A 27,182-nucleotide genomic window follows, 5' to 3' on the forward strand; every position below is an offset into this window, starting at 1 on the left:
AATTTCGTCTCTAAAAATTTAGTTGATGTCTTAGAGCATATCTAGATATTTTAGAATCTGTGGTTAAAGAAATGACGGTATGTAGTGGATGGTAGTTGATTTCGTACCAATTAGCACAGCGTTCGAAACATATTTTTCCTTGTGTATATAAATATTACGCGTTCTCATGTGGATATGATTTTTTAAATTAATTTTTTATCGTAGTTATAACTTCTGCAGTGATTTAATCGTATCGAAATGGTAAACCTTGTTCTTTATTTAGGTTCACAGCATTCTTCCTTGATACAAAATAATCTTCTAGGTTATACATCGTTTATCTTAAAATATTTTGAAAAAAAATGAATACATGGAAATTAAATTATTTCCTTTCGAATTTGACCAGTGTTTCTTTTAATTAAACAACAAATCTTGACGTTTTAGATTTTTAGTATATATACATTTAATTAAAAATGAATAAATCTTTGATATTTACGTTAGCCTATTTTCTTATATCGAAATTCTGTGTTTGAAGTCTGTCGCAGAGTTTCTGAAGGGCTTGCCTTCGCACAATGAAAATAATTTTGCTAATTTTCATACGGACAATGGAAATAGAACTTGTGTAAAAAAACCTTCAGTTTATCTACCAACAAGAGATCATCCCTCAGAACAAGGTAAATTTTTTATTTATTATAAGCCATGTTATTCATATAAACGGAATTTATTTACTATTTCATGTATTTACTGCAGTCATAGTTACCGAAAAAACAACTATATTATTAAGGTACCTCCACCAGCAATGGGACAAGAAGGTAATATTAAGAAACCAAATATTATATTTCCTATATTGTTCTATCCTTTGTTATTTATTTTTAAATAAAATGTTTCAGAACACTGATAGGAAACGAGATTTTTTATCTGCCAATGGTGACTCTGAAGATGATTCTGGAACAACAGTTCGTAGCAAAAGGCAACGTCTTGACGCAAATAATATTCTTTAAAATATATTGCGAAGTTTGGTTTATATTTCTGAATGGATTACATTTTTTATGTAATCAAGACAAACCATACATCAACAACACACAGTGCAAATATGAGTCTCAAATGTTACAGAACATATCTGTGTATTAGAAAGATTATTGCAAAACGTTTCCTATAGATTTTAAGTATATAATTTGTATTTGAACTATATGTTATTCAAAAGATTGAGTTTAAGTTTATGGAAAGAACGTTTCCAATAATTTTTCTTTAGATATATGATATTACTGTAATGAAAATAGGATTAATTGCTATGTTGAATTGATGAGCGCCTTTCTGTATTGTACTGTATGTTCAAAATTGATTCACGAATCAGTACATGGCATATTGGATGATTATTATCTATCATCTATTACCTTAGATGCACAATACGTATAAGTAAATACGTTTATTATTGCTTCATTTGACATCGTTCTTTCATTCGTGTAATATTAATAATTGAAGGACACCTAAAGTGTAATTATAGCAATATAATTACATTCCTGTGTAGGACGTAAGTATTAATATTGAATTAGTTTAAAATAATACCGTGTTAGAGCATTTAGCCAGATGTAATTTTGTAAAGGTGTTCTACATTTTATAAAATTCCTTTGTGACTATGTCACATACAATTTAGTCATAAGTTTAATACTCTATGTTACACATAGGAAAGTACATGAAACGTAATACATTCTTATAGTTGAAAATTTCAATTAAATAGCCGATCTATACATTTTTTACTGTCTTCACATAATATAATTTCAAATGTTCATGAGAAATTTATATATTTCTGAAACAACAGAATATCTTAGATGTATGTTAATTTTGTGTAAACAAATATTACACTTTACTAAGAAATTATATTGTATTTTTTATAACAATTCCCTTATATTTAAACAAAAGAAGCTTGCTAAATTGTAACTCGTTGAACAAAGAAAGAATTGAACGAGCTAACTTTGCAAAATAAACATGTATTATAAGACACGTTGCAATAAATCCTGTATAAAGTACAATAAAATAATAATTATTGTAGTTCCTTTTGTTTGTGCATTCGTTTCTTATTTATTACTTGAAATACTATAATACACCTTGATTTTACATTATGTGTACAAGAAGTAATACAATATTATTAAAAGTCTTTCTATCTCTCCGTAAAAACCATTCCTCTCTTTTACATACTTCTATTATATTCTACATTCCTAATAAGAGTATTAGGAATACATAGGCTTTCTTAAAAGTAGGTGGCGTAAACCTAGTAACATAAGTCCACCACTACATGCATTGGACTCAAATTTTGATCAATGTTATATGGCTCCTTGTACCTATTGTAGTTGAATAAATTTTAGTGGCGCCAAATTTAAATTGATCATTAACTTAATTTTCATATAATTTTACGTGAAACATTTAATTTAATTACCATCTTGGATGCTGTTGGTCCAGTTGATTGATTTATAAAAATGTAATTGTTCTAAACCTTGAATTTTGTTTAAATGTGTGCAATTACGTAGTCACGAGAAAAAGGTTTCAGTATTTCAAGGACAGCAGTGTTGTTCAAAATAAAGTTTCCAATTAGCTATGTAACAATGTCAAGATAGTTGTAGTACAATTGTAATTATTTTTACACAGAGTAGAAGGAATGTCATCTCCGAGATACGCATCGATCTCTAGCATATGCATGTTCGGTGGTCGTGACATAACTGCAACATAACCAAGAAAAAAGTTGTGGAGAAAAATATTTATTGTTTATGAAGTGATGTACAATGTCCTTAACGCGAGATAAAAATTTCAACGGAAACTTCGACCTGAGATGGAGCATCTTCCAAATAGAGAATATATTATGGTAGCCCCTGGAATAAACACTGTAGCGGTGCTTCTAAATATAGGATTTATTTTTAGGTTGGAGCTAGCCATAGTTTGAATCAAGAATCTGATCTAAAGCTGCATTCCTAGGAGTTTCTAATAGGTGTGAAACATGTCTATTTCTAATTGACACCTTTTACTTTCATTTAGTTTTTACCAATTTCATTCTCATGTTGTTTCTACACAAACTTTCTTATGTTTCATTGAGCTTTCAGTGTCTTGCACTTGACACAGGAATATTATACTTCATGAGTGTTTTGTCTGTGCAAAATAATTCAAATGCTGTTGTAAGTATACATAAATATAATAATGAAGGGTGATTGTGTTTTTTAGCAACAACAATGGCAAATGACTTAATAACAAGAGGAAAAGACAGACTGCAAGAAATTAGTATGAAATTAGAACAAAGCCATTTGGCATATTTACAAACGGATGATAGTCCATTAAAGTTGCAACAGCGTCACAAATTAGAAGGTAGGTAATGAAAGAATTAATGATTTATAAAATTACATCTTGATGATGACTTTTATCTTTATATTTATTTCAGGTTTTATTAAAGAATACCTTTGCCTTGTTCCGAACGAGAATAAATATGTTTTTCAAGAGACTGCAGATATATTGCATAGATCTGCAGCCACTCTACAAGACTTTAGTGGTTACAGAGCTGCAACTGCCTGGAGTGCAATTTCTTTGTACGCTGCCAATCTTTTGGCTCAGCCTTGGAGAAAAGAATATAGAACGTTAAGGGTCAGTACTACTAACATTTTTTACACAATTCTAACATATAATGTAACTAATCCATTTTCTTTGATCTCTTAGACCTATAGTGGATATTATAAACATGAAGTAGAGGCAAATTTAATTGGAGCAGAATTAATGTTTGAACAAATGGGATATAAACACACAGGATTGGGTGTTCTTACTTTGGAAGGTCCTATAGACCCTGATAAGGTATCCAGTGTAAGCAGGGATGCTATAGTAGCCTTTGTTGAGTGTCAGGTAATATCTCTAAACCATTAACATCAATGAAAACTCGTTTTTACTGAAACGTTGTATCATTTTCGATGCAGATATTAAAACAAATATGGGAAAACGTTTCTCAAAACTGTACTATCTCCTGGCTGGAGGTTTTAGAGTTCAGAGAAAATCATGTTGGGACACCGGAGCAGGCAATTAGAGCATTGAATTATCGTTTTCTCGAGAAGATGCACCAGAACCGCACAAAAATAGAGAATTACAGGGACTATCATTACGCCCAACCTACGTGCATAGATGCAGCGTCACCGTCGGTTCCTTATCACATAATGCCTCCTAATTATAACATGCCTGTGTCGGCTTGTCAAACTGATTACAGATATATTGAAGACACAAACACGGCGCCCAGATATTTTCCACCGATAGAGCATGGCTTCATGAACAGATGCAGCGCTTACGGATGTTTGCCGCATGGAAATAAATATTTAAGCGATGTTCACGCAAATTCTTATTACGCTACGATGCCGACGTATTCGAGAGTGCCTACGGGTAGATTAATCGAGGTGGATATGCCTGTCTCTGTTACCAATTACGAAAAACTCCATAACCGGAAATCGTCTCATCGAATACCGGACTTAGATGAAGTAGATTATTATAGAAAGCAGTCCAGCGACGGAGACCATTGCGATTATGGGAAGGTTGATAAGAAAGCGAAATCAATCATTGATAGAAATAATTATGATTGGGACTTTGTGTACAGAAACTTAGAAAGTCTAGGTTACTCTAAGGACCTCGGAGATCGAGAGGATATCTTGCATAAACGAGATTGCGATTCCAGAACGAATAAACAAAAGATGTTGAAGCAAAACCATAACGATGAGAAGCACAGTGGATATCGATTCGAGAAAAAGAGAAGCATGAGAACCGATGGAAACAATATCAACTTATCCGTGACTAACGGTCGACATTATCACCATGATACGCTACCATTTAAGAAGAAGTCTTCGTCCTTCGACTTAACCGATTCGAACAGGTATCGTGTTGATGCAGCGTTCGAGAGTCACCTGTCTTCGCACAATAAGGATAAGAAGCATGGCAGTCAGACACTTCCAATTCAGCGGTCTCATAGATCCTCCGATCAGATCGCAAAGATTGCAGACACGTTGAAGAATTTTGAGTTATCTCATTCGCAAAAGGAAGATGATATGGAGATGGAGATCAAGTGGAACTGTGCCACTTGTACATACCTTAATTCATCGTCCAGAGATATTTGTGAAATGTGTGGAAAGTCTAAACATAAAGGGAACGAAGATAAACCTTTAGCTAGCGGTGGGAAAGAGTGTCCAAAATGTACATTGGTCAATGAGCAGAATGTCTCAATTTGCGAAGTCTGTGGTACCAGTTTAAAAGATTCACCTACTTACATATAGAGAAATTATTCAAAATGAATATCTTCATTTAATATTCCATGTGTTTGAACACAAAGAGAAATGGTAAGTACATTGCCTGGATACATTACACTGTCCTGATATATAAATACGTGTAAAGTGTTTAAGAAAATTATGTTAACATTTATAATGCTCGTAATGATTCGAGTTAGTGTTAACGATTTCTTTTGATCGCTTTATGTAGGAAAAATTGAAAAAGTACTAGGACTATTCCACTCCAAGTGATCATGCTTTTGGACAAATGAGATTTTTTTTTTTAATTTTGTAAACTTTTAGATATGTATTTGCAAATGAGAAGTCCATAATTCGTTCTTCAGTATTGTTTTAATTCTTCAAATAAGTCTTGAAATTTTAGTATATACTTTTTTTGTTACTATTCAGAATAAATAATTTTGTGATCATTCGATGTGGAATACCCTATTACCATATTAATCGAATTTACAATGTCTGAAAAAAGTATATAATGGAGATATAAAAATTATTTATTTAAAGTCGTTCGAATATAGTAGATTTGTGATATGGATGTATTAGTATTGTGGTAATATTGTGGTGGCCTATTACTTGTTTGAAAGAGGGTAAGAATGGGCATGTGCGGATACCATTTTCTGTCGGATCAAGTCGTACAAAAATTTTAGGTAAAAATTTCAGGTACTTTTGACGAAGTATATATTTCATTAAACGAGTTGCAACAAAGTTCAATGTCCAAATATATTTGGGTCTCTTTTTCTACGTTACATGTTTTTTTGTAACACGTTTTATTTACGTTAACATTGTTTTTTTTTTACATAATTTTATTCCAACACTAAGAAAACGAGTTCACGCTTTCACCGAGTAAAAGGAGACTCAGGTGTAGGAACATAATTGAAATGTAATTAAACCTGTATTGTTGCTAAAGCTTTAATAAACAGATTTGATTCGACAATACAGTATTTAAACATATACGCGTGTTTATCTAAAGATTATGAATGGAGAAAGAATCATTGATTATATTTGATAGCCTAAATAGTTTATAATACTGGAAGTTATATGAAAACTATTTATTCTACGGCGTCTGTATTTTATTCACATGAAGAACTCATAAAAAAAACTTCGATTTTAGAGGAAAAATATCTATTGGATATATTGGAATGTTATTTAGAATGAAACATATTAGTTTGTACTGTTATCATATACGTATATTGTAAGTTTATATAGACGTTTATGGTTTCCCCTTTTCTTTGGTGAAATTTAACGGGATTTTATATATATCATTTTACTTGCTTATTGATTTTGGCATCAAAAAATGTATTTTATTAAAAAGGATACTAAATACTAGTCTATAGAATGTTGACAGTAAAATAATTATTTTTGAACAGCTCAATGAAATGTTGCTTTATGTTGCGGATATACGAAAAAACATAACTTGTTATCTTGAATTGATTTACGTATATTTATTCTTTAAATAATTATTTGTTATTTAAATAATATGATTATAGAAATACAATACTTGCGTACCTATGCATAAGAAATTTAAATAATATAATCATTGATAGACTGCACAATATCCAAATTAAGAGCTATCATTTCAAACTAAGCAACCAATTGGTAGATAAGTAACTAAAGATTTCAGTTCAAATCTGCATCAAATAATAGTTTTCTTTGTAGAAAAGAATACGTAGAGAATATTTTCATATTTATACATTCCTAAATCAATTTATTTTGTTCAAAATTGCTTTCTATCTTAGACGACGCAATATATTGTTATCAGTACATGTATAATTACGTATTCGTGTCTTAAACTATTAAATATGAGTGTTTTCTCATTGTTTGTTAGGCTTTTACACATAATTTTTTATTAGTCTACAAGTACAAATTTTGTTTTCAATTCCCCGAGTTTTTATTACTAAGGCTAGATTTTAATATGTTCTTAAAATACGTATAACTATAGTACTCTAACTTTAAAAGAACAATAAAATTTCTAACGCCACATTTCAAAGAATCATGTTCCCTTTATACTTCAAATTTATAGACTTTTGTCGTAGAATGACCTTACTGAAATCTACTTTTAATATTGCAGAAGTCTGATATTTTAAATATAATAGAAAAAAACTGCTAATATTTTTTCATTGATCGCATACAGAAAAGAGCGATTAGTGTAATATAAATATAAATCTTATAATGGTTGCTGTAACATATTGCAAACTATCTGTATATTGTAATATATATTCTATTGTGTACAAATAATAAATAACATTTATTATATATTGCAACAGAAACGCATTTTTTATTATTTCGTAACTTAAATCAAACGTTTTACTTACATGCAGGAACACATATAATATAACAACAAAATAAAATTTTGAGAAAAATCATTCATTATTACTTAAACAAGTACTCCATTATTAGAAAGAATTTTTCATAGCTTTTTCTAACATTTTAACAGCTGCTTGATGTATTTTTGAGTCCAACTTATCTGTGAGAAATAATATCAATTCTAAACTTTTCAATTTAATATCCTCAACTCTAAACACAGCTTAATAATTTTATGTTACTTACAAATTTTATGCTTTCCTTGTATTGGAAATTTCATTGGTAATGAGTAAAAATTCTCGCATATGAAGACATATGGACTATCACTCTCTCCATTTGGATAAACTTTTCTGTACTCTTCTTGAGGTAAAACGTCCGTCACGGTTACACAGCCTAGTAAACAACTAATCGGATAACTCTCGGGAAATGCGATGTTATCTAAAAACATTGATATTGTTAATAATGGATAATTGCGTAATATGCAATAATTAAGTACCAACCATTCTTTATAAGGCGATAGAAATGTTCATGACTCAAAATGTCATCTCTAGTTGGTGGTTTAGCTGTTGCAGCTATCCACAATCTCCCTCTGTGTGTGCTGTACCAAGTTCGTCCTTCGTGCCTATAAAATCAGTAGAGTATGAAAACTTCGTCTTTTTTTTAATACATTCAAAGATGTCATTACATAGTTTCCTACATTTTTATCCCAGCTACTAACAGAGATGCATATGGCTGATGCATGCTCAAACATACTCCCAAATCAGACATTTCTAAATATTCCTTGTCTTGAATAATGTTTTGTATTCCAGATGAAACATTGCTTCTAGTCATACACAATTCAGACTCATTAGATTTTACATACTGCAAAAATATGATATTCTTTACTAATTTAAATGTTATTGATATATATGCAAAGTTGTTAATAATATTCTTACAATCGGACGTTCACATTCTATATCCGAACACATATTGTGGCTACTGAATTCAGTAATGTCTATATCAGAAATGTCTATAAACTGATCTTCATTAAAATCATCATATTCCTTTTCTTCAATTACTTCTCTACCCATGATGTCAAATGTAATATTGATTTTTTTATTCAGACGGGACATATGTCTTCTTGCATTTTTTTCTTCTTCTAATTTTTGTAGGTATTCCCTTTTACTACTCGACATCCAAATATTGCTTGTTTGATAGTAATCACATTCATCATCGATCACCTTTGTACCCTGTGTACTATAATAAATAACATTATCTTGTCTCTTAAGAAAGCATACACAGTACATACCCAAAACGATCATATTCAAGAAGTTTATCTCTTTGCTTGATGGATTCCTCGACTCCTTTGACTGGTTTTTGATTCATTAACTTATTATATATTACACTAGCTTGTTTGGTATCTTTACTGAGGATCATCTGATCCTTTGGAGAGCATACAAGCTGATTACAAAAAAGACAAGGGCCCGCTCCTTCTTGCATGCAAACTATTCTTCCACAACTCTGGCAATTGTTGATTAATGCATGTCTTCTTGCTTCGCAATCACATTTATGTCTGCCTAATAAAATATTTCTACATTAATATGAGGATCATAGAACAAATGAATATTAAATATACACTACTTCTGAAATCCTGACGTAGAAAGTACCTTTTAACAAAACTATTTGTCCATCCTTGCCATCTGATGAATACAAATTTGTAAACTTAATTTTCTTTTTTTCTATTTTTTCTACCTTTACATTTTCTTGAAACTAAACAAATAATGTCTGGTCAATTTACAATTCAAAGTATTAAACTACGCCAATCTTTTTGGATACCTGTTTGTTTTCTCGCTTCTCTTTTGATTTAACTTTTCCTTTTTTCTTTCCATTTTGTTTTGTACATTCATTACCTACATTATTTGGTCTTTTGTATCCTTGATCTTTGTTTAATGCTAGAAACAACAACAGTGAATATACCTGGTTTAGAAAATATGTTACATGAATCAAAGATACAAACCTTGTTTTTTGAAGTCTACAATAAATTTCTCGTGCCTAGGATTAGTACGATCTAACAGATTATACAAGGCCTCGTCTAAATCTCTCTCATTTTCTATTTTCGTAAGATATCTGAAAACAAATGATTGTATCGTACTGATTTATTTACAATATTATTTTATAGCCAATTTTCTTACGTTACAATATCTTCTATAACAGGAAAATCTAAGAGTTCGGATAGATTTTTTTGTACCCATTCATTCATTTTCGATGAACTATTATACGAATATCTTTTTTGGAAAACTAAGTATATATAAAACGATCGTTCATATATTACGAAAGTTCACGATAGAAAACAGATTGTTGTACATACGTAATTGTAAGAGAGAAGTAGAACCATGGAGCTGAGGTTCACGTCTATGAACAACTGTATTCAACTTCTGGGTCGGTAAAGCAGTTGATTTAGTCCACAATTAACTAGAAGTGGTGGACTCTATTCTCCCCTTCTGTCTACGGTAGAACAGCCTTTTTGAAGGAAGATTGATTTCGTTATATGAACGAACAGCTTGTAAGTTTGGATAAAATGCATAGCAGTCGCCGAATAACAAAAGACGTAATTCTATAATGAAAGTAATTCGTAATACCTATTTTTAGTTCTTGAGTTTCACGTACTATCATGTTGAAAAACGAAATGGTTTTTCTATGGTTATAGTTAACGCGTCTACCATCGAATTAGAATAATTATAATCTGTAAATACCATAATTCTACTAAAATCAAATTTATAACCTGTAAAACTTACGGAGGTGATAAATTATGGCTTATTCATTTTTTTTATGGTGATTCAAGTATCGTCGAGTAAAAGTTGCATTTTTTCAGGTATACAAGTCGCGTTGGTTGAAAAATTTGCGTAGGCCAACGCGAGACCTTCGGGACGTTTAACAAACGGATCTTCCTGCAGTTAAATTTGCATACTCAGTGGTTGGTACGTGTCAACCGAGTCACGTATTCGTCCATACACGAGTTCGGTCTCGATTTCTGCTGTTGTTACATAACAATTACTGCACTGCGACCAGCATCATTTTCGCGTTTTCACGCGTCCATTAATAATGTATCCATGCGTTCACCGTTTTCATCTTGCGTGCAGATGCTAGAAAACTTCTTTATGAATCATTGTCAGCGCCAGCTACGTATGTATGGCTATATCTTATTGTATAGTCGTAATGTAAACGGAGATTATTGTTTACGCTGAAGAATCGAGATAAGCAATGATGTCTTCGCTATTTCCGACGTAATATCATTGTTACGCGAACAGATTGCCCTGTCAACGCTCTGTTAATCTCTGTAATTTTTAATTGAGGTAATTGTGCCGCTCGTAAGCTAGAGCGTACCACCTCTTGAATTTGTACTTTTTAGTACACTTTAATTTTTATATTGTTGAATCTATGCGATAAATAATCGAGTCAATTATGCTTTCAAATTTGGAATCTGCAACTCGCTGTAACATTATTGTCTCTTCAATTAGCGACATTAGTCCGCTCGTTCGATGGTTTAATGTCGCTTGAAAGCTCGGTTTCGTTTTCTGTGACTCGCCTTGACACGATCCGCGCTACCAGAGAAATTCTGCATCGGTGCAGCTGTATGCACTCGTGTCAAGACGATGCAAATAGGTCGCACAGCGAATTGTTCGATTAAGATGGATCGCGATACATCTTAATTCGATTTCAATGAGGTCTGGCAAGAACGAAGTTTCTTCGCCACGATAAAACCCCATGGCCGATATTTCGAAACGTTCTATAGTTTTTAAAAACCTATTATTTACAGTTACAGTTTCCTCAGCGAAACAATACATTATTCGCAATGACGTAGTCGTACAACTCCTTTGGAGATTTTTTATATAATACAGTCATTAAAAATCTCATTACTGGGCTTCCGGCATTAATGGGATCAGTCAGAAAGATTTTCATCAATGTTCAATGGAAACGTCTCGAAAGATTGATGATAACCGTCGCTTGCGCCGTACATGCAGAAAATCCGAGAACAACCTTGAAACGGTTGCATGTAATTAGTGGAAACGTATTTTTATTAGCACGGAACTCGATCGTCGTGAAAACGGTGAGACAGAGAGTTCATATTTGTGTTTCTGTCTCACCGTTTTCATGACGATCGAGTTCCGTGCTAATAAAAATGCTCGCATCAACACGCTGTAAGCTCATATTTGTGTTACAGCGTGTTGACGCGAGTAGAAGATGCTTTCGTATTCGCGGCTTGAGCGATTGTATAATGGTTGAGAAGAGCAAACGAGACTGATTATATTTATCAATACGTTATTGGGTCGATTGCCGTGTTAGTCGATAAAGGGTCTTTGTGCAATGAACTTTCTATATCATTCCGCATCGCGATCATTTTCGTAACGACTTTCGAGCTGGGCTTTATTGGGTCGGATAGCGATGAAAGGCGTCTTCATTATTGACACGTACAATGCATGAATTATGTCGTAATAACATCTTAAACGATTTCAACAGATTCACGGTTCCTTTTGCGCCCTCCGGAGCCTGTCGCTCAGGGTCATCATCCATCAACGATCCATCATGGGTGCGCGCAAATTCGTTTCACTGCGCTAGATATTCGGCCAGAGAAGCTCCGGACAATCCTTTGGATGATAACTGCCACTTATTTACTATTGTACGTGCATGTGGGAAGCAATTTATTCGCTACAAATGCTCGAACAACGTTTAAACAATTATTAAATAACATCCAGTTAAAAATGAAACCAATTTACGGAAACTATTTACGGTATTACTGAATTATGCATGTTCCAGGTTACATTTGCCACCAAGGATTCCAGAAACGTTGCTTTTACTCTGATCTCTATCACGACGGCGGCGATTAATATCCGTCAAGAGGTTGATCATTCTATTTTCGTTCCTGAAACTATAGCCCCCACGAAATTGTTAAACCAGCGAGAGGGTTGCGTAATACTCCACTTTTCGCGACTTGTTAGTATTTATCTATGATCGGGATACCGTAAACATTATGCCATGAGCAAACGTAGCTCGATAACACCTATCTTATCAGTTTTATTAGATACGATCGCCGAGAGAATTCGATCGAGACCAAGAGCGGAGCTCTACACCCTGCCCGGCTATCGAATCGCGAGTTGTTGCTTCGTTAGGCGGTGAATCCGCGATTAAAAATAATTCTGACGGAGCGTTGTCATCGTCGACCGCCATCGTCACTTTCTAAAACGGTTTTGTCTCTGTAGAAAGCAGTCGGCGATCAACGAAACCTTTTTCCACGGGAGAACTCGACCGCTTGGAAATTGGAAAAGACGATAAGGCGAAATTTGCATTTCGTTATGCGAAATTCGCGGAGTCACGGCACCGTCATCGATCGAAATACAAAGTCGTCTATCGGAAGTACGATACCACGCTCGCCGTTTGCTATATGCTGTGCTTGTTCTTTTCGAAATTTTTCATATACTCGCGAGATAACCGACGAATTGAAAAGATTAGCTCGCTTCTTGCCTTCGCCATTATCGATATTGACATACTACGATCCGCGATCGCAGATTTCGACGAACGAAATGAACGATAGAGTTAACAACGAAATATATTGAATAATAACATTCGAGTCTCCCCTTACTCAGATCACTTGTCGGACTAATTTAACTCGAAAATTAGCCTCGTGATACTTGAATAATGGAATTCGTGTTTTGTCGAATTCCAAAGCACAACATCGTTCATGAAACAGTAATTGCTTAAAAGATATTGGAGAAATTATATTAAAGTGTACAAATACTTAGGACAAAAATTAGTGTTAACGTTAACGAACGTTAATGTTAACGAAAATCATTCTTCTGATTTGAATTTATTTTTGTTTTCAGACGTGGAAAGATGTTACGATGATTCACGGTCATGTTTGGATACTTACTTCATTCCTCGCTCTTGCTAAATATGCATGCTATTAAATGGTTTATCGGACTCGCTCGACTTTCCACCGGACAAGTTAGAGATAGCGTAGAAATAGATCAGAGACGATCTTTGTTTCGTCCGAGGTGAGCCATCCCACTATTTACCCACATACTGCATTTTTCCTTTTACAACTTTCTATGCACGTTCCACTAACGCCTACGTAAATAGTAGACCTGCATCTGCAATGTGCGCATTCAATTAGCATTAGTCAGCGCTTGCAAACATACAGATCTATTTTGTTAAACAATACACGGATTTCATTCATTCTGTTTTCAACGATTGTTTAATGAGCTAACGAAACGGTCCTTCTGTCGGCTGCTACACTACAGCTTATCATATTTGCTGTTATAGCAAGATACTTACACCTTTCATTAAAAGCTTAATAAAGTAACTAAAAAACGATCGTACACCTAAGTGTGTTATAGGGATCAATATAAAGGTAAAATTTCGATCTCCAAATTTGTATAAGGATCAGTCACGAAACAAATTTTCGAATGCATTTACCGACGTTTCGATACATAATATTTTCAAGAAAAAGCATGTTTCGAGTTTCTCGCCTGCTGTATCATACAAAAACATGTTGCAAGAAAATGAACGTTCCCTAGCAAAACTAGAGGCTTCAAGCTTTGAAATGAATCCAGGTTTATTATTGTACGACTATTGTTTACAAAATGACAATGATTTAAAAATCGACTGCTCTACGAATTTAAAGATTCCGTCGCGTGGAAATGTTGACCAATTGCGCAGGCGTAAAGCGGGTTGCGCGGCAGGCGCGAAGTTTGCCGCGGCGTTCGAATAGTTACGGAGTTCACCGAAGTTCGGCGAAGACGTCCGATTGTGCTCAGCGTACAGGACTCGGTGCAGTCGACCGGCGAACGTCGTCGCGGGACCGCGTTTTGTTTGTCATGTCACAATTGTCACACGCCGAATCTCTTGTGTGGATGGTGTTCTCTCTTTTCGATTATTTAAAACGGTGTATCGTTCTCAGTGTAAACGACAACCTGTGCCTCCCGAGATAACCTCGCCGGATTCTACAATTAACACCGACCGAGTCCCCTCACCTGTCGTGCATACCTGAGCCACTTGTCATCTAGGAGCACTTACGTAAGTCTTACAACATTGACAATATCTTCGGTATATTATTGTCTAGATAATCCGACCGACTTGTCAAGAAAGTTAACGGTTTCATTGTTACGATAAACGGAGAGGCTCCGACTGACCGGTATCGATAATCGAACGGCCGAATTGCGGGGACTGAAGCAATATACAGTTTTTATGAAATATTGACGAAGCATTACTACTTATTTTTAACATAATGATATCCTTGGTACAGAGACTATATCGTCGGGCAATTTTCGTTCACGAAAATCAACCCGTGTTAATAGTTAAGTGTGTATAGAGATACGCGGTGTGGCGATAGATGAAAATGCACGCGAACCGAAAATCGTTATACGATTCGCGTAGTAACAAAAATAGCCTAGAAGCGTGTCGCAGGATTATACATGTCGAAGTTCCGCAGTTTGATCGACCGGCCAGTGATCGATCAAACGAATTTCGAGCACAATAACGATGCGCCCGGAACGATGCTTTCCACATTGCACCATGAATTTCTCAATTTGTTTCGTATCAAACGCTGTCGCTGTCACGTTCCGCGAAGTTGTGCGATTCTATGTATGGATAGTGTAAAGACAAGAATGTATGCTACGGCAATTGATCAAGAGCGAAACAACTGTAAGAATTTCATTGTCGCGGAATGGATTTTGTAATTGCAAAGGGAAGCGCGCGCTTTTCAAATTTTCGCTCTTCTTTGAAAAATGGCGCGCGCTTTTCGAGTTGCTCTCCCGCTTCTTTCGAAAACGAGGCGCGTAGCTTGTTTCGATAAATATGACGGTAACAATAATATTGTTAATTCATATATAACGACGAATGTATGGTATTGATTATTGTATTCAATATAATAATAATAATAATAATTGAATTACATGGAAGGATGAATGTGCGAGATTCGGTGTGCTGTTGTAAAATACTAGCTCAAATAGGATTAAGAGGAAACAAACAAGGATGAGTAGAGATATTTTTTATCACTGAAAATTATTTTTATCAGAGGTGTGATTCCATGATGTTTGATGTAAATGTTTGTGTTACAGTGTACGCGTGTGTGTGCATAAAACGATTCCGTCGTTGTAAAGATAAACTCCTAAGCTGTTCCGAAACCATTTTGGCAGAGAGAAAATTTGAAAATGGCCCGTACTTTTTGCGCAGCGGTTAAACGGATTGCCGGTCGCGATTTGCTCGTGGAAGCGTTTGATGTTCGTGGATAACGGTGTAGATGATTTCATGCTACGCATTACGCTTTATTAGACAGCGGAAGCAAGTCGGCAGAGAACCGGAAGCAACATAAACTCGGGAAAACTTTCAGGATCAATGAATAACCGGGCAAACGATGAATGAAAAGGCTAAGGACTCCGGGTACTTACGCGGAGTAGTAAATTGGGAGGGTACTCGAGGCAATCGGAGCCGAACAAACGAAGACGAAGAGCGGTTTCTTTTTCGTGGTCGAGCGATACGTGACCGGTACGGCATAGCGTAACTCATACACGATAATTTCGAGTTGCGATTCAGTGACCTACATGACGCGTATAATTTAACCGGACACGTTTCGGGCTCTTCTTGATCCTACGACCTTTTCACCCACCACGGTATCGTCTCCTTATCGAAACCATCAGCTATTTTTATCAGAGCCCTCCACGTTTTTCGCGATTGCGCGCAGTTACCGAAAGAGCACGCACGAAAAGAGGATGGCTGTCGCTGGTTAGACACATTATCTTCTGTAATAAACGCGTAAGCATTAAGAAAAACCTAGATGCACTGTTAGCAACCTAGTCACTGTTCACTAAACCTAACGTGTCGGTCGGTACAATCGCTTTCACATTTTCTATTTGAAAATTGTTGATATTCTAAAGACTCTTCCGTCGGAAAGATAGCGAAAAATCTAAGTAAATTCAGTCTGATCATTCTTACAAAGCAACACACGTCCACCACTTTTACTCAGATTGCCAACACTTTGACTACGTTTGTCCATTAAACGATTAGTCGTGAATTAGTTATATAAGAAGATAGGAGTATTTAACCATTGCGAATGCCCAGGCAGGTTTAAGTGGGAGTGCAACTTCCTCTTATCAATTTCTAAGGAAATTTACCGGACGATCGGCGCGACACTCATTCTTTTTTATTTTCTTGTAGACTTTTTGTCGATAAGAACTATCTCGGACTCGGCGAGCTCGTTTTTTCTTTTCAAGACGAGAATATATGGCGCCACTTTGCGGGGATGGAGTATATTTTCGAGGCGAATTGTTTGGGCATTCGATCGGGACCCCCGCCGAACGCAGAACTGTTAAGTTTCTATTTTTACGTGTGACGGTGGTGCTCATTTCCTCGTCGGAGAACGAAAGCGCCGAGAGGGATTTTTAAAATCACGTCGGCCGTTTCTCGGCGGGAATCGATCACCTGTTGAAGGAAGCCAGATACGGATGTTGCAATCGTTTTAGATATCGTTTTACCCGAAGCGGGGCCGAGGGGGGGTCCCGCACGTGACGCTCGATGCAACGACACACAACAAATAATAAAGAAACCAGTTTTCATAGTTGAGAATCTCTGGCATCCGTGACTCGGGCTCGTGGCACGAGTTGCCGCGAAATAGCCACCGCCGCGCCGCAAGGAACACGCTTAAGGATAAGTGTGTTCGTTCGTAGATTTTACGATTGCGACTTCCAGGCAATGCACGGAAGTTCCAATCGATATTTCCATAATTACCGGCCAGCACGAAGGGACCGTGAACCAACCGTCAAAAGAATCGCGAAGTCAACGTCGATACAGCGTTTGAACAGTCGCGAAACGGAGGGGAGAAGGCACCCCGTTACATCCACGTTGTAATCACAGGTGATCCACCTCGATGGCAAAGTAACGAGGACCAATCTACGCTGACAGCAAATGTAGTCGGTAACAGCTGACGGTCTTCTATTGAAAGGAAGCGTGTTTCAACGGGCAAATAAAGCGAAGAAAAGAAGAGGGTATAATTACATTGGTCTCGGTGACGCAACGCGTGTGAAAAGGACACGCGTTTCCTAGGAAGAAATCCCGTCTTTGTACGCTGGTTAGCATGCTTCGCTCTTTTTAGAAGCAATACACATCACCTGGGAAACTGGCGAAGCATGGAAATACTAAAGACACTAAATGAGACCTGCTCACAAGAGAATGGTAGAGGAGAGTTTCGCGACTATCTGTGGCGATTACAACACTCCGGGATGCATCTCGTTGCAATCGGCTTACGACGCATTGGAATACATATCTCTCTTTTTTTACGATCGTCGATGCGCCGATCTTGAGTTTTTCTTTCTTGTTTTAGGAGCACAGCGAACGCGTATTATACTCTTTTACGAAAGACTATTCGCTGTGATGGAGATCGATGAGCGCGAGGACAAAGTCTAAAGTCGAGAAGACCGGGAAACCGAAAGAAAAAGACCGGCTGTTGACAACAGAGACTATCCGGCGGCGAACATGCGACAGATCTCTGGCTTTCACCCAGAAACACGGATACTACGGGATTTACGAAAGTATTTTTAGGATCTCGGTCGATCGGGCGGGATTGCAGGCTAAATCTCGGTGCCCGAAATTGTGAAGCGCCTCTGCGAATAAATCGCCCACATGCTGCCACGAGAACACAACAGAAAAGTATTTCATTGAACTACGAAACTAGTTTGAATAGATGAAAAACAATAGAAGAAGTTCGTGACGTAAAAGTCGGTGAACAGGGAGTTGTGTCCTTGCCGCAGCGAGTGAGCACTTGAACAGTATAAAATTAGTGTAATCGAAGCGGCCGCGATAATCAGATCACGACATAATGCGATTATAATGGCCGACCCGGCAGAACCGACGAACTCTAACCGCTCGGATAAGATTTATCGGCCAGAATTTCAGTTTTGCATGTCGCGCAACTGGAACAGCCTTTTGTCAATGTCTCCGAGGTCGTGTACGTGGGTTTTCGTGCGAGGATCCCATGCTTGAAGGAACTAGAACCTTCTGACCGAATTTCGAGCGTCGCGTCGTTTCACGGAAATAGAAGCATTCCTCCAGTTTGATTCAGGAACGCGCGAGTATCAGGTGGCGAAAGCCTGTTACGAGTTAAGGGTTCGATGGAAATTAGCTGCAAATTAACTTGACTTTGTCTGAATTGTCCTTCCAACGGTTAAACAGGGGAACTCTTGAAACGACGTCGAATTAAGCTGTCAGATACGGCCATTAATACGGCTAGCTAAATGTATTGTTCTGCGTGGAATCGACACACGTACGCGATCTTTTCGTATCTGTCAAGAAGGTGAAAACTTGGTGAACGCTATGGGGATTGGTTTCTCGAAAGGAAATCGATCCGAGAATTGATCCAGCTTGAAGGTAACCAACATGGGTGACCACGATTTATTGGTTATCCTAAATTGGTGATGAAAGGTTGTTCCATTTATAATTTACTTTAATTTTATTTACGTAACCATAGTAATGCCATCAAAGTTCCTGATGTTAGGTCGCGAATTCAAATGCTGTTGAGTGTTAAATTATTATTCATCGATTTCTCGTTCATCGCGCGTCTCTCGTTTTTAAATGAGCAACCACATGCGGATGCTGTGGAGGATTATCAACACACTCGAGAGCGATTACAAGAAACATTAGCATAATCGTATAATAGGACTGTTAGTTTTGCAAGCGATTCTTTACTACTTTTCGGTGATCGCGAGCTCAGAAATTCAAACGCCATCAGCCCTGAAATGCTTCCGCGAACACTTGACCGCGTGAAACGGTTTCTCTGATTAATGACGTGTGCCGACCGTCTCGGTAATTAGTGCGTACGAAAAACAGTAAACAATGAGGCCATCTTATCACGCTTACAGAGAAATTCAATATTGATTTCCCGGATGATCAGCCTGTGTCCACTATGCTCGAATCGACCAAAGATAGCCAATAGACAAGATTATTTTCAGTCGACTTTGCTAGCACGAAGAATTATTGGACTGTTGCTACTAAAAGCTTCGTTGTAATCTTTCGTATCGCAGACTGTAATTGCCGAGGATTGTGTACGGCCGCTCGTCCATCGACGAGCTTCGGATCAGAAGCAAACTGCGAGTGCAATGAGCTAATTGAGCTAATTGCGTTCGTTAGTCGCGTTCTTCGTAACCGCGAGATACGTCGGTTACCTTCTGTTCATCGCTGAAATTCTCGCCGCGATCATCTTCGTGGACGAACATCGCCACCGGTACGACATTAATTCGCGTAACATTCCCGTTCCCGCCTGGCGAACATGTGGCACGGCTAATTATTCCCAAGCATTTCTTCCTGCGGGCGTGCAACAGTTCGGAAATCTAAACTGAGAACGCCGATTAACGGCTCGCAATTGGATGAACCGAGGATTTTTAGAAAGTACCGTTTTATACAAACGAAACTCTCAGGCGGAAGAGAAATTCAGCGCTTCGTGCTTAAACTAACGTGCAATTATCGTTGGTCAAGGTTTCGTGAACGTTCAATGTCGCTATGATTGTTTATGCTGCGCGTCTGCAGCCGTGTTGTGTATGCAGTTACTGCCGCAACTGCATGCTAGACTCACTAAAGCCGTAAATAGACTGCAGATGTTTCGGAAAATGGACACGTTTATAGACTGAAAAAGAGAAATATGTTTCACGCACAGAAATATGTCCGCTATGAGAGAATCTTGCATGACATTTCGTCAAACTTTTTATTATAATGTCCACAGTCTATTTGTAAATTAGATCTCCATCTGCTGGTCCAGTGAACCTTAGAAGTGCATCACACGAATTTTCAAACGGTCGTTGCATTAACGCGCGTGAATCGTGTCCCGCTGGTCCACCTAAACCTGGTCCAAAAGAGAGACAAAGCCATAAGTTGCTAAAGGTCTCGATGTTGGCATTTCGCAGGCTCGATCGCGTTGCAGATGCGCGAAGATCCGCGATCGGATCGATCAGAATGACACGCGATCGAGCTGCAGGAGGGAGGCGTGTGTCAATGCGAATAGGAAAAGCGTGCGATCCGACTTGGAATTACGTGTGTACAGTAATCAAGACGCATCATCGAACAGCGTGTTGCGTAAACGATGTGCACCGTGTTCCCTATTTTCGTAATCTAGTATTAGATGGCTCGTTAACTGGGTTAACGGCGACGGCATCGTGTTTCGCGTGGCGTGCGAGAAATCTTGAGGCGCACGGTTAATTAGTTTCACGAGGCGATCGTTCCAAGCCTTAGACTTCAATTCCTTTCGGTTTCGTTGGTCGAGCCGGACAGAAACGCAATTGACAGAGATCGAACGTTCAATTTGTTTTCATATTTGATTTCGATCGGGTCGGCTGGGGGGTCACATATGTTTCCGAGTTTAACGGATTAACCCGCGAGGCTTCATCCTCGTTTCGCAACCATATTGGTCCGCAATGATGGCCAATTGGAGAAGTCGCGGGTCCGTCGATTCGAATCGACAATTGGCATAACGAGGCGGCCGCAGCATGCACGGCCAGCAATTATACTCGCAGCTCTCCGAATCGCTTCCTTCTGATCCATCTTCGTTCCTCGATGTAAGTCCTTCCGCCTGTGAACCGATCGACAGGAAATGAAGTTTCGCGATGGAGGTGCTTGCCCATTGCTCTGCTAATGCATTCAGCGTCGAGCTTGATTCACCCGACTTTCCATTCGTGCGTGGGCCACGAATGGGCCGTGTCACTGCTGCATTTGCTATCTTTGATGTCCTGTAATATCACCGAACTTGTCGAGAGGCTATAAAAGTTACACGGAAATGGTTAACAGGCGGGAAAACTACAGAACAATTATACTTAGACCGCGGATCTTTCTTCTTTTAATAATTCTACTAAGCTGAGAATAACGTAACAATATCGTTAAATTCTTCTAACGTCTTTACAGTATTGTATTTGACATCTATGAGAGCATTCTGCGGATCAATCGTTAATGTATTCAATAAGAAATATTAGCATAATCGAAGGTGCCAACCAAAACTTAAAGGGACATACACGTGCAATGTTCGTTGGTGTTAAAACTGGGTAGAAAGTCGACCCACGCGTCGCTTGACGCGTTAATCAGAGCTAACACAGTGACAACTGCGACAAGAATGTTTGAATCCCTTCAGAATCGCTTCTGACAAATTGTAAAAAACACTTTTGCTAGCCTCGAACATGATTCGGAATACTGTCGAGCAATTCACATGTGGTTTTGTGATGACGGTAGCACATTCGCGTCACGTAGCAATAAACCGAGCAAGATAAACGCTACCGACGACCACACTTTCCGATCCTGCGAAGTGGTCTTCGCAGTGCTCAAGACTGATCTGTGAAAAAAATGGAAATGCGATTGAAGAATCTATTGTTTGTCATAACGTCGTACGCAAGCCGGATTCCACTTCCTGCGTGCGTCGACTTCCACGGAATCATGTCCACGTAACACGTTAAAAATAAGTCTGGACTTTATTCCTGATGCTCGATGCTTTCGGCTCGGTTACTAGATTAAATTACTCACACTCTGCGCGCTTATAATTACAATGCGGCTCGTTAAGTTAGGCGCCTCTCAAGACGCGACAACGGAGGAAAACGTTTGAACACGAAGCGCCCGCGTGACCGTTGTTCTTGTCGGAGCTTTTTACACACACTCGGACTGTTTGTTTCTGAATAACAAGAATGACCGAGATCGTTTTTCTATTTTCAGCTCGTCGCAGCCGCCAAGAGGATCATGACGAGAGATCGGTGAACTCCGTTGACGAGGAGTCGCGACCAATTGCACGCGGTTCCCGCGATAAAATCCTCGAGAGAGAGAGAGAACTCTTCGGAAGGAAAAGCGAATCATGTCGCAGCCCAGACGTCCCAAAGTTTCCATCTACGACTATCCCGAACACTTAAACCCGTTCAACGACGAGCTGAACAATATACAGCCGCACACGTACCAGGATGCAAAGTCTAAAGACTCGAAACACAAATTCTGGACGTTCGGCAGAAGCAGGAAGAAGAGATCCAATAGCTTCTCCATCAAATCCACCTGGTAACGATCATAACACCCCATTAGAGAATGCAAGATCCGCGCGAGCCTATTCTTAATTGATTCGACAGTAAATTGGGAAAGATGCGGGTTTATTGAACTTGAACTTTCCGGTCTAGGAACATAGCTCGCTGGTACCTGCGTCTGGCCATGATCCAAACTACACAAATAACGAAGCGGACGATCGACGTCAGGTCGAGTTCCATCGAAAAGGTCTTCGCGATTTCTATTTGAAGAAGCGCTCGCGGCTCGTGCTGCTCTCCTGCGTAATTACCCGCTTGGAAATTAGTCGGCAGCTTTCCTGCGCTTATTATAGACTTCCTTTCGCTTCGAAAACATGCTCTTCTCCGATCGAAACACTCCTCCAATTCGTCGAAAAGAGAGCACCGTTCTTCGGACTTTCGTTGTTCTGCTCTCGCGGATGTTTTCCGTTCCAATTCTTCTCTAAACATCTGCGGAGGCAGCACAGCCATCGATCCTCGTCCGCGCCGATCGATTCCATCCTCCGAAATCTTACATTTTTATAGAACACATACGTCGACGAAGATCGAGATCTCGATCTAGCGCAGCTGTACAGCAGATTAGATTTTTTTTGTAGACTTATGACAAACGGTCCGGGAAACACCGACAAGTTTACTCGACCAGCGGACCAGCTTCTGTTGGATATTGTGTGTCGATGTTGGTAGATGCGTCGCAGAACCCGCGAATACTTGGGCAGATCCTTTATCAAGAGCAACGCGTAATAGTTCAAAGAAGTCCCGGAGATATTGGACCGTGAATCAGTCCCCGGAGGCTTATCTTCAGAAGCGAACCGTGAAGTTCCATTGTCCCCGGGCGAATCGTCCCCATAATTTGTTAAATCGTTTCCCATTTGGTGCCATTTGCTCCCCGTGACTCTTGTCCGAGAGATCGCTTGCAGTTTGTCTTGTTAAACGAGAGAGCGACGATGACGATTCGAGCGTAAGAGCAGACGTCGCTTGTCGTCACGAATCTGCTTTCGCCCTGTTGCGACACCGAGCGCAGATAAAATAAGAAAATGTTATACCTGACGTCGGCAGATCTCGACGCATAAGGCGACGCAGCCACGTCCGCTCCGTTTTTTATTCGTCCCCCTATATACCGAAGACATAGATCAGCATTTTACACTGCAGAAATCTACGTCCGTCCTGTTCGAAGCACGGCAAACGCACACTGAATCGGATTGAGCACCGGCGATCAGTAGATCTTTTACTTTGTGATCGTGTATATATATATGCTATATTTCGTTGGAAGAGGCACTAGCAATTGTATGTACATTGTACTGCAACCGGATGTATCTTGTGCTTGCGAGGCTGCAGCAGGGCTGCATCATACTGTTCGATGGCCCCTAGGTTTATTTTCTCGTTCCTCTTACGCTGCAAAATTCGTTCGCGAGTCCTGGGAATTTATTACCGCTATCAGAACTGTTCGATTCGCTGAAACGACGATTCTCTCGCGTTTATCAACTCTCTTGGCGACGGCAGGGTTCATAGAGTATTGCACTTTCGGCTGCACATTGTTTTCCTTCCAAATAAACGATGAATCATGAATGGAAACTGAACATGTCCCCGCCTCTAGATAACAGTGTTTGTCGTCGGATCAGTCTGGCTATTCCGCGAGGAGTTGTGTTTTGAGTTGGAGATCGTAGAAATCGGTATCGTAATCCGATGACGCCGAGCCTGGTCTCGCTGTTGGCCGGCGCTAATTGCGAGACGAGCTATATGGGTTAAGAGCATGGCAACAAGCAGAGTCTCATCATCTTGTCAGCGTACAGATGTGACACAGATCCCTTAACGCGCTGGAACACCAGTCGAGCGACACAATTATCATCCAACCAGCGGCGAATTTGTTAATTTGTTCCTCTTTCCCTCGAATAAATTGAATCATTTGCTCTCAGGAGCGGTTTGTTCGGAAAACGGAAGGACGAGAAGGAGGAGCAACAGCAAAAGAGATCTACGATCACTACAGGTGACTATAATTGTCATTATCGGTCTCTAGAGAGACTGAAAATTATTATCAATCAGAAAAATAAGATTGTTCTTGGAAGTATATGGGCCTTTTCTTGAACAGTTTCGTCGACTTACAAAAGGGAGTCCAACCCTGTGGCCCCCATACGACCAACGAAGGACCAGGAGGAGTTTAACGAGGCACTGGGTACTCTGGCGAGAAGGAGAAAATACACCTTGGACAACTCATCCAGGTATAGCTCAAGTTTAACTGTAAACGGTGATCCTGCGAGGATGTACGATGGTAGCCCGCAGGACACGACCACGTCCATCATGGGCGACCTCACACCTAAACCACCGGCGAGGAGGTACACGATCGGGATGTTTGAATCCTTAGATATCGTGCTTTTTGTTGGCATGAATTAATTGAGGAACTTTCGTTTAGATTTGGCCAGGTGAGTCCAAAACCTACGGACAAGATCCCACCGTTGGACTACGAGATCAAGGATATGGTGGAGAACGGAAGTGTGACGCTCCGTGAGAAACCGCAAGAAACAACTCCCATACCCCCTCTGTAAGACATAATTTTTCTTAAAGAAACATCAGACCAAATGTTATTATTTTTGATCCGATATTTCAGGCGACGATTCGGCAACAGAGCCTCGCAGAGGGCGAATCAAAGTGCTATGGACTCTGAGGATGAGGGACGACCTGGAGACCCGGCGTTTTGCGACGAGAACGAGAACGTTCCCGATGATTACGTGTTCAAGAGGTTCACCCAGGACGCCGTCAGAAAGTCCAATCTCTCTATAAACAGCTGCACCTCCATTGGCAGTACGATGAGCTCGTACGGTCGGAAGAAGCGGAGGGCACCGCAGCCGCCACGACCTTCTGCAAAAGTGGAAACCACCGAGGTAATCACTTAGACGTTTTCTTAATAATTAAAGCATTTACTGATCTATCAACTTTCTGCAGAAGATTGCTGAAGCCCCCAACATCGAGCTTCAGATAGTAGAGCCAAGCGACATAGCGAGAGTCACCGAAAACATCGACGAGATGACGAAGAAGAGCAAAGACCTGGACGTCGAGGTCGATGAGAAAGACGAGAAATCCACGGAGTCGGTTACTGATGCCTCTTCGTCTACGGAAGCGAGTGTGACGAAGGACAGTACCGTTGCATCAACGGAAATCAACGCAGACGAGAAACTACCTGAAGAGACAGAATGTATAGGAGAAAAACAGAAGCAAACCGAGTTGAGAAGCTCTCCGACAAATGACAAAGAGAAATCCGAGAACAAGGACTCCACTGTGCCTGAAGAGACCGCCACGAAGGTAGAGGAAGATGTTCCGGTTGAGTATCGCAGGAACTCTCGCGAGAACGTGGAGATCATGAAAGAAGTTGACGAACTATCGCCTTCGGAAGTGGAGGAAGTCTGTTTGAAAAAAAATAGCTCCTCGGATTCGTTGTCCAGGAGCGACAGTTTCTCCGTAAAAGATGAGATCGAGAAGATCGAGAAGCAAATCAAGGAGCTCGAGGCGAGAAGCTCGATGAAAGAGTCGGAGGAAGATCACGTCGGGAACACCAGGCAATTGCTTCAGGAAAACCGCAGACACTTCTTCCAGAATTTCGTCAATACTGAGAAGGAAGCGATCAAGATAGAGTTCAAGGAGTTTCCTAGAGAGCAAAAAGACATTCACGTGGTGAGATTGAATGATTCACCGATTCCCGTACCAGCTCCAAGGGAGCCGGTGAAAGTGATCGAGCTTCATATATCCGAGCCGATCAGGCAGATGGCGGAGATTGTCGAGGATGTCAATCCGATACCGAAACCGAGGAGACATAGCGCGCAGAGTCTAAACGATACTCGATCCAGCCCCATCATTTTAACTGAGGAACGGATCAATCGTAACGAGAACAGAGGAAAATCATTTTAGAACAGTCATCAATAATAATACCTTCAGTTAGTCATGAAAGTATACAATTGTGTAACAAGTTTTGAATATTTAAATCAAAAAAGCAAAGATTTTAGACATTTCATGGCCACTGATGACGTAAACTATAAGTTGGACAGCTCCTAAAAGAAATTATTATATTCTCTTAATAAAAGTGAAAACATATTTCACACATTTCTGAAGAATGTAAAATCTTTGTTTTATTTAAATATTTGAGATTTAATTTGAATACTAGAGTACGAAAATCCTGATGACTGACTAGGTACAGAACATTGTGCAATTGTTTCGACTTTGAAAATTGAATGAAAACGTGACATCTTCGTTGATCTTAGTCGAAATACTTTTTAAAGACTGTCTAGAACACTGTGTACATGTGCCTTTATTTAAACTTACGGATCCTTGGTTAACTCCTTGAAGCATCATCAACTCGCATTCAGAGTTACCAAGTGTATAAAGTATGTGTATTATGTACTTGGAGCCTTAATACTGCGATGAAACAATCATTTCATCGACTTCGGGCATAGATTATTATGTGATCGTACACGCCTCCCATTTACTTAGTATTTTCGTTATTTATTGTTACAGAATAAAGTCGGAAAATTTGATTAAGTTTATGCTCTGTCAATAGCTAGATTGTCAGCATTCGATGGTTTCCTATGAACTG

The 27,182-nt window shown here is 39.0% G+C and overlaps 4 protein-coding genes and 1 long non-coding RNA gene across 5 annotated transcripts; 3 read left to right on the forward strand and 2 right to left on the reverse strand.

Moving 5' to 3' along the window:
* The first annotated feature begins 67 nt into the window (after window positions 1-67).
* LOC117226342 (DET1- and DDB1-associated protein 1) lies at window positions 68-2,025 on the forward strand. Its single transcript, XM_033480580.2, has 4 exons — window positions 68-240; window positions 512-650; window positions 727-788; window positions 867-2,025. The coding sequence occupies exons 1-4, from the start codon at window positions 238-240 to the stop codon at window positions 975-977; spliced, it is 315 nt and encodes a 104-aa protein (XP_033336471.1). The 5' UTR covers window positions 68-237; the 3' UTR covers window positions 978-2,025.
* Window positions 2,026-2,685: 660 nt separating this feature from the next.
* On the forward strand, window positions 2,686-7,531 carry tamo (PUB and ZnF_RBZ domain-containing protein tamozhennic). Its single transcript, XM_033480581.2, has 6 exons — window positions 2,686-2,833; window positions 2,890-2,956; window positions 3,187-3,327; window positions 3,401-3,600; window positions 3,673-3,852; window positions 3,924-7,531. Exons 3-6 carry the CDS (start codon window positions 3,195-3,197, stop codon window positions 5,256-5,258), a joined length of 1,848 nt encoding a protein of 615 aa, XP_033336472.1. The 5' UTR covers window positions 2,686-2,833; window positions 2,890-2,956; window positions 3,187-3,194; the 3' UTR covers window positions 5,259-7,531.
* LOC117226347 (activating signal cointegrator 1) lies at window positions 7,509-9,906 on the reverse strand. Its single transcript, XM_033480585.2, has 10 exons — window positions 9,737-9,906; window positions 9,562-9,671; window positions 9,381-9,496; window positions 9,212-9,314; window positions 8,854-9,121; window positions 8,501-8,801; window positions 8,263-8,426; window positions 8,066-8,187; window positions 7,812-8,003; window positions 7,509-7,728 (listed from the first exon to the last, which is right to left on the reverse strand). Exons 1-10 carry the CDS (start codon window positions 9,802-9,804, stop codon window positions 7,658-7,660), a joined length of 1,515 nt encoding a protein of 504 aa, XP_033336476.2. The 5' UTR covers window positions 9,805-9,906; the 3' UTR covers window positions 7,509-7,657.
* Window positions 9,907-14,315: 4,409 nt separating this feature from the next.
* LOC117226346 (uncharacterized) lies at window positions 14,316-27,127 on the forward strand. Its single transcript, XM_033480584.2, has 7 exons — window positions 14,316-14,615; window positions 22,275-22,604; window positions 24,517-24,587; window positions 24,690-24,933; window positions 25,011-25,139; window positions 25,206-25,479; window positions 25,541-27,127. The coding sequence occupies exons 2-7, from the start codon at window positions 22,411-22,413 to the stop codon at window positions 26,498-26,500; spliced, it is 1,872 nt and encodes a 623-aa protein (XP_033336475.2). The 5' UTR covers window positions 14,316-14,615; window positions 22,275-22,410; the 3' UTR covers window positions 26,501-27,127.
* On the reverse strand, window positions 15,574-22,276 carry LOC117226350 (uncharacterized). The gene is made up of 2 exons (XR_004491764.2): window positions 17,592-22,276; window positions 15,574-17,528 (listed from the first exon to the last, which is right to left on the reverse strand). It is a non-coding gene; the product is annotated as an uncharacterized LOC117226350 (long non-coding RNA).
* Window positions 27,128-27,182: the final 55 nt, after the last annotated feature.

The sequence above is a fragment of the Megalopta genalis genome, chromosome 11, assembly GCF_051020955.1.
Source record: "Megalopta genalis isolate 19385.01 chromosome 11, iyMegGena1_principal, whole genome shotgun sequence".
Taxonomy (NCBI): domain Eukaryota; kingdom Metazoa; phylum Arthropoda; class Insecta; order Hymenoptera; family Halictidae; genus Megalopta; species Megalopta genalis.

Coding starts and splice junctions, on each gene's coding strand:
- tamo (XM_033480581.2), top strand. CDS start 3,195: ATGGCAAATGACTTAATAACAAGAGGAAAAGACAGACTGCAAGAAATT. Junction 3,328..3,400: donor ACAGCGTCACAAATTAGAAG/GTAGGTAATGAA, acceptor TATTTATTTCAG/GTTTTATTAAAGAATACCTT. Junction 3,853..3,923: donor TAGCCTTTGTTGAGTGTCAG/GTAATATCTCTA, acceptor TTTTCGATGCAG/ATATTAAAACAAATATGGGA.
- LOC117226346 (XM_033480584.2), top strand. CDS start 22,411: ATGTCGCAGCCCAGACGTCCCAAAGTTTCCATCTACGACTATCCCGAA. Junction 24,588..24,689: donor GAGATCTACGATCACTACAG/GTGACTATAATT, acceptor TTTCTTGAACAG/TTTCGTCGACTTACAAAAGG. Junction 24,934..25,010: donor CCTAAACCACCGGCGAGGAG/GTACACGATCGG, acceptor ACTTTCGTTTAG/ATTTGGCCAGGTGAGTCCAA.
- LOC117226347 (XM_033480585.2), bottom strand. CDS start 9,804: ATGAATGAATGGGTACAAAAAAATCTATCCGAACTCTTAGATTTTCCT. Junction 8,427..8,500: donor TAGAATGTGAACGTCCGATT/GTAAGAATATTA, acceptor ATATTTTTGCAG/TATGTAAAATCTAATGAGTC. Junction 8,188..8,262: donor TTAGTAGCTGGGATAAAAAT/GTAGGAAACTAT, acceptor CTGATTTTATAG/GCACGAAGGACGAACTTGGT.
- LOC117226342 (XM_033480580.2), top strand. Junction 651..726: donor AGATCATCCCTCAGAACAAG/GTAAATTTTTTA, acceptor TATTTACTGCAG/TCATAGTTACCGAAAAAACA. Junction 789..866: donor ACCAGCAATGGGACAAGAAG/GTAATATTAAGA, acceptor AAAATGTTTCAG/AACACTGATAGGAAACGAGA.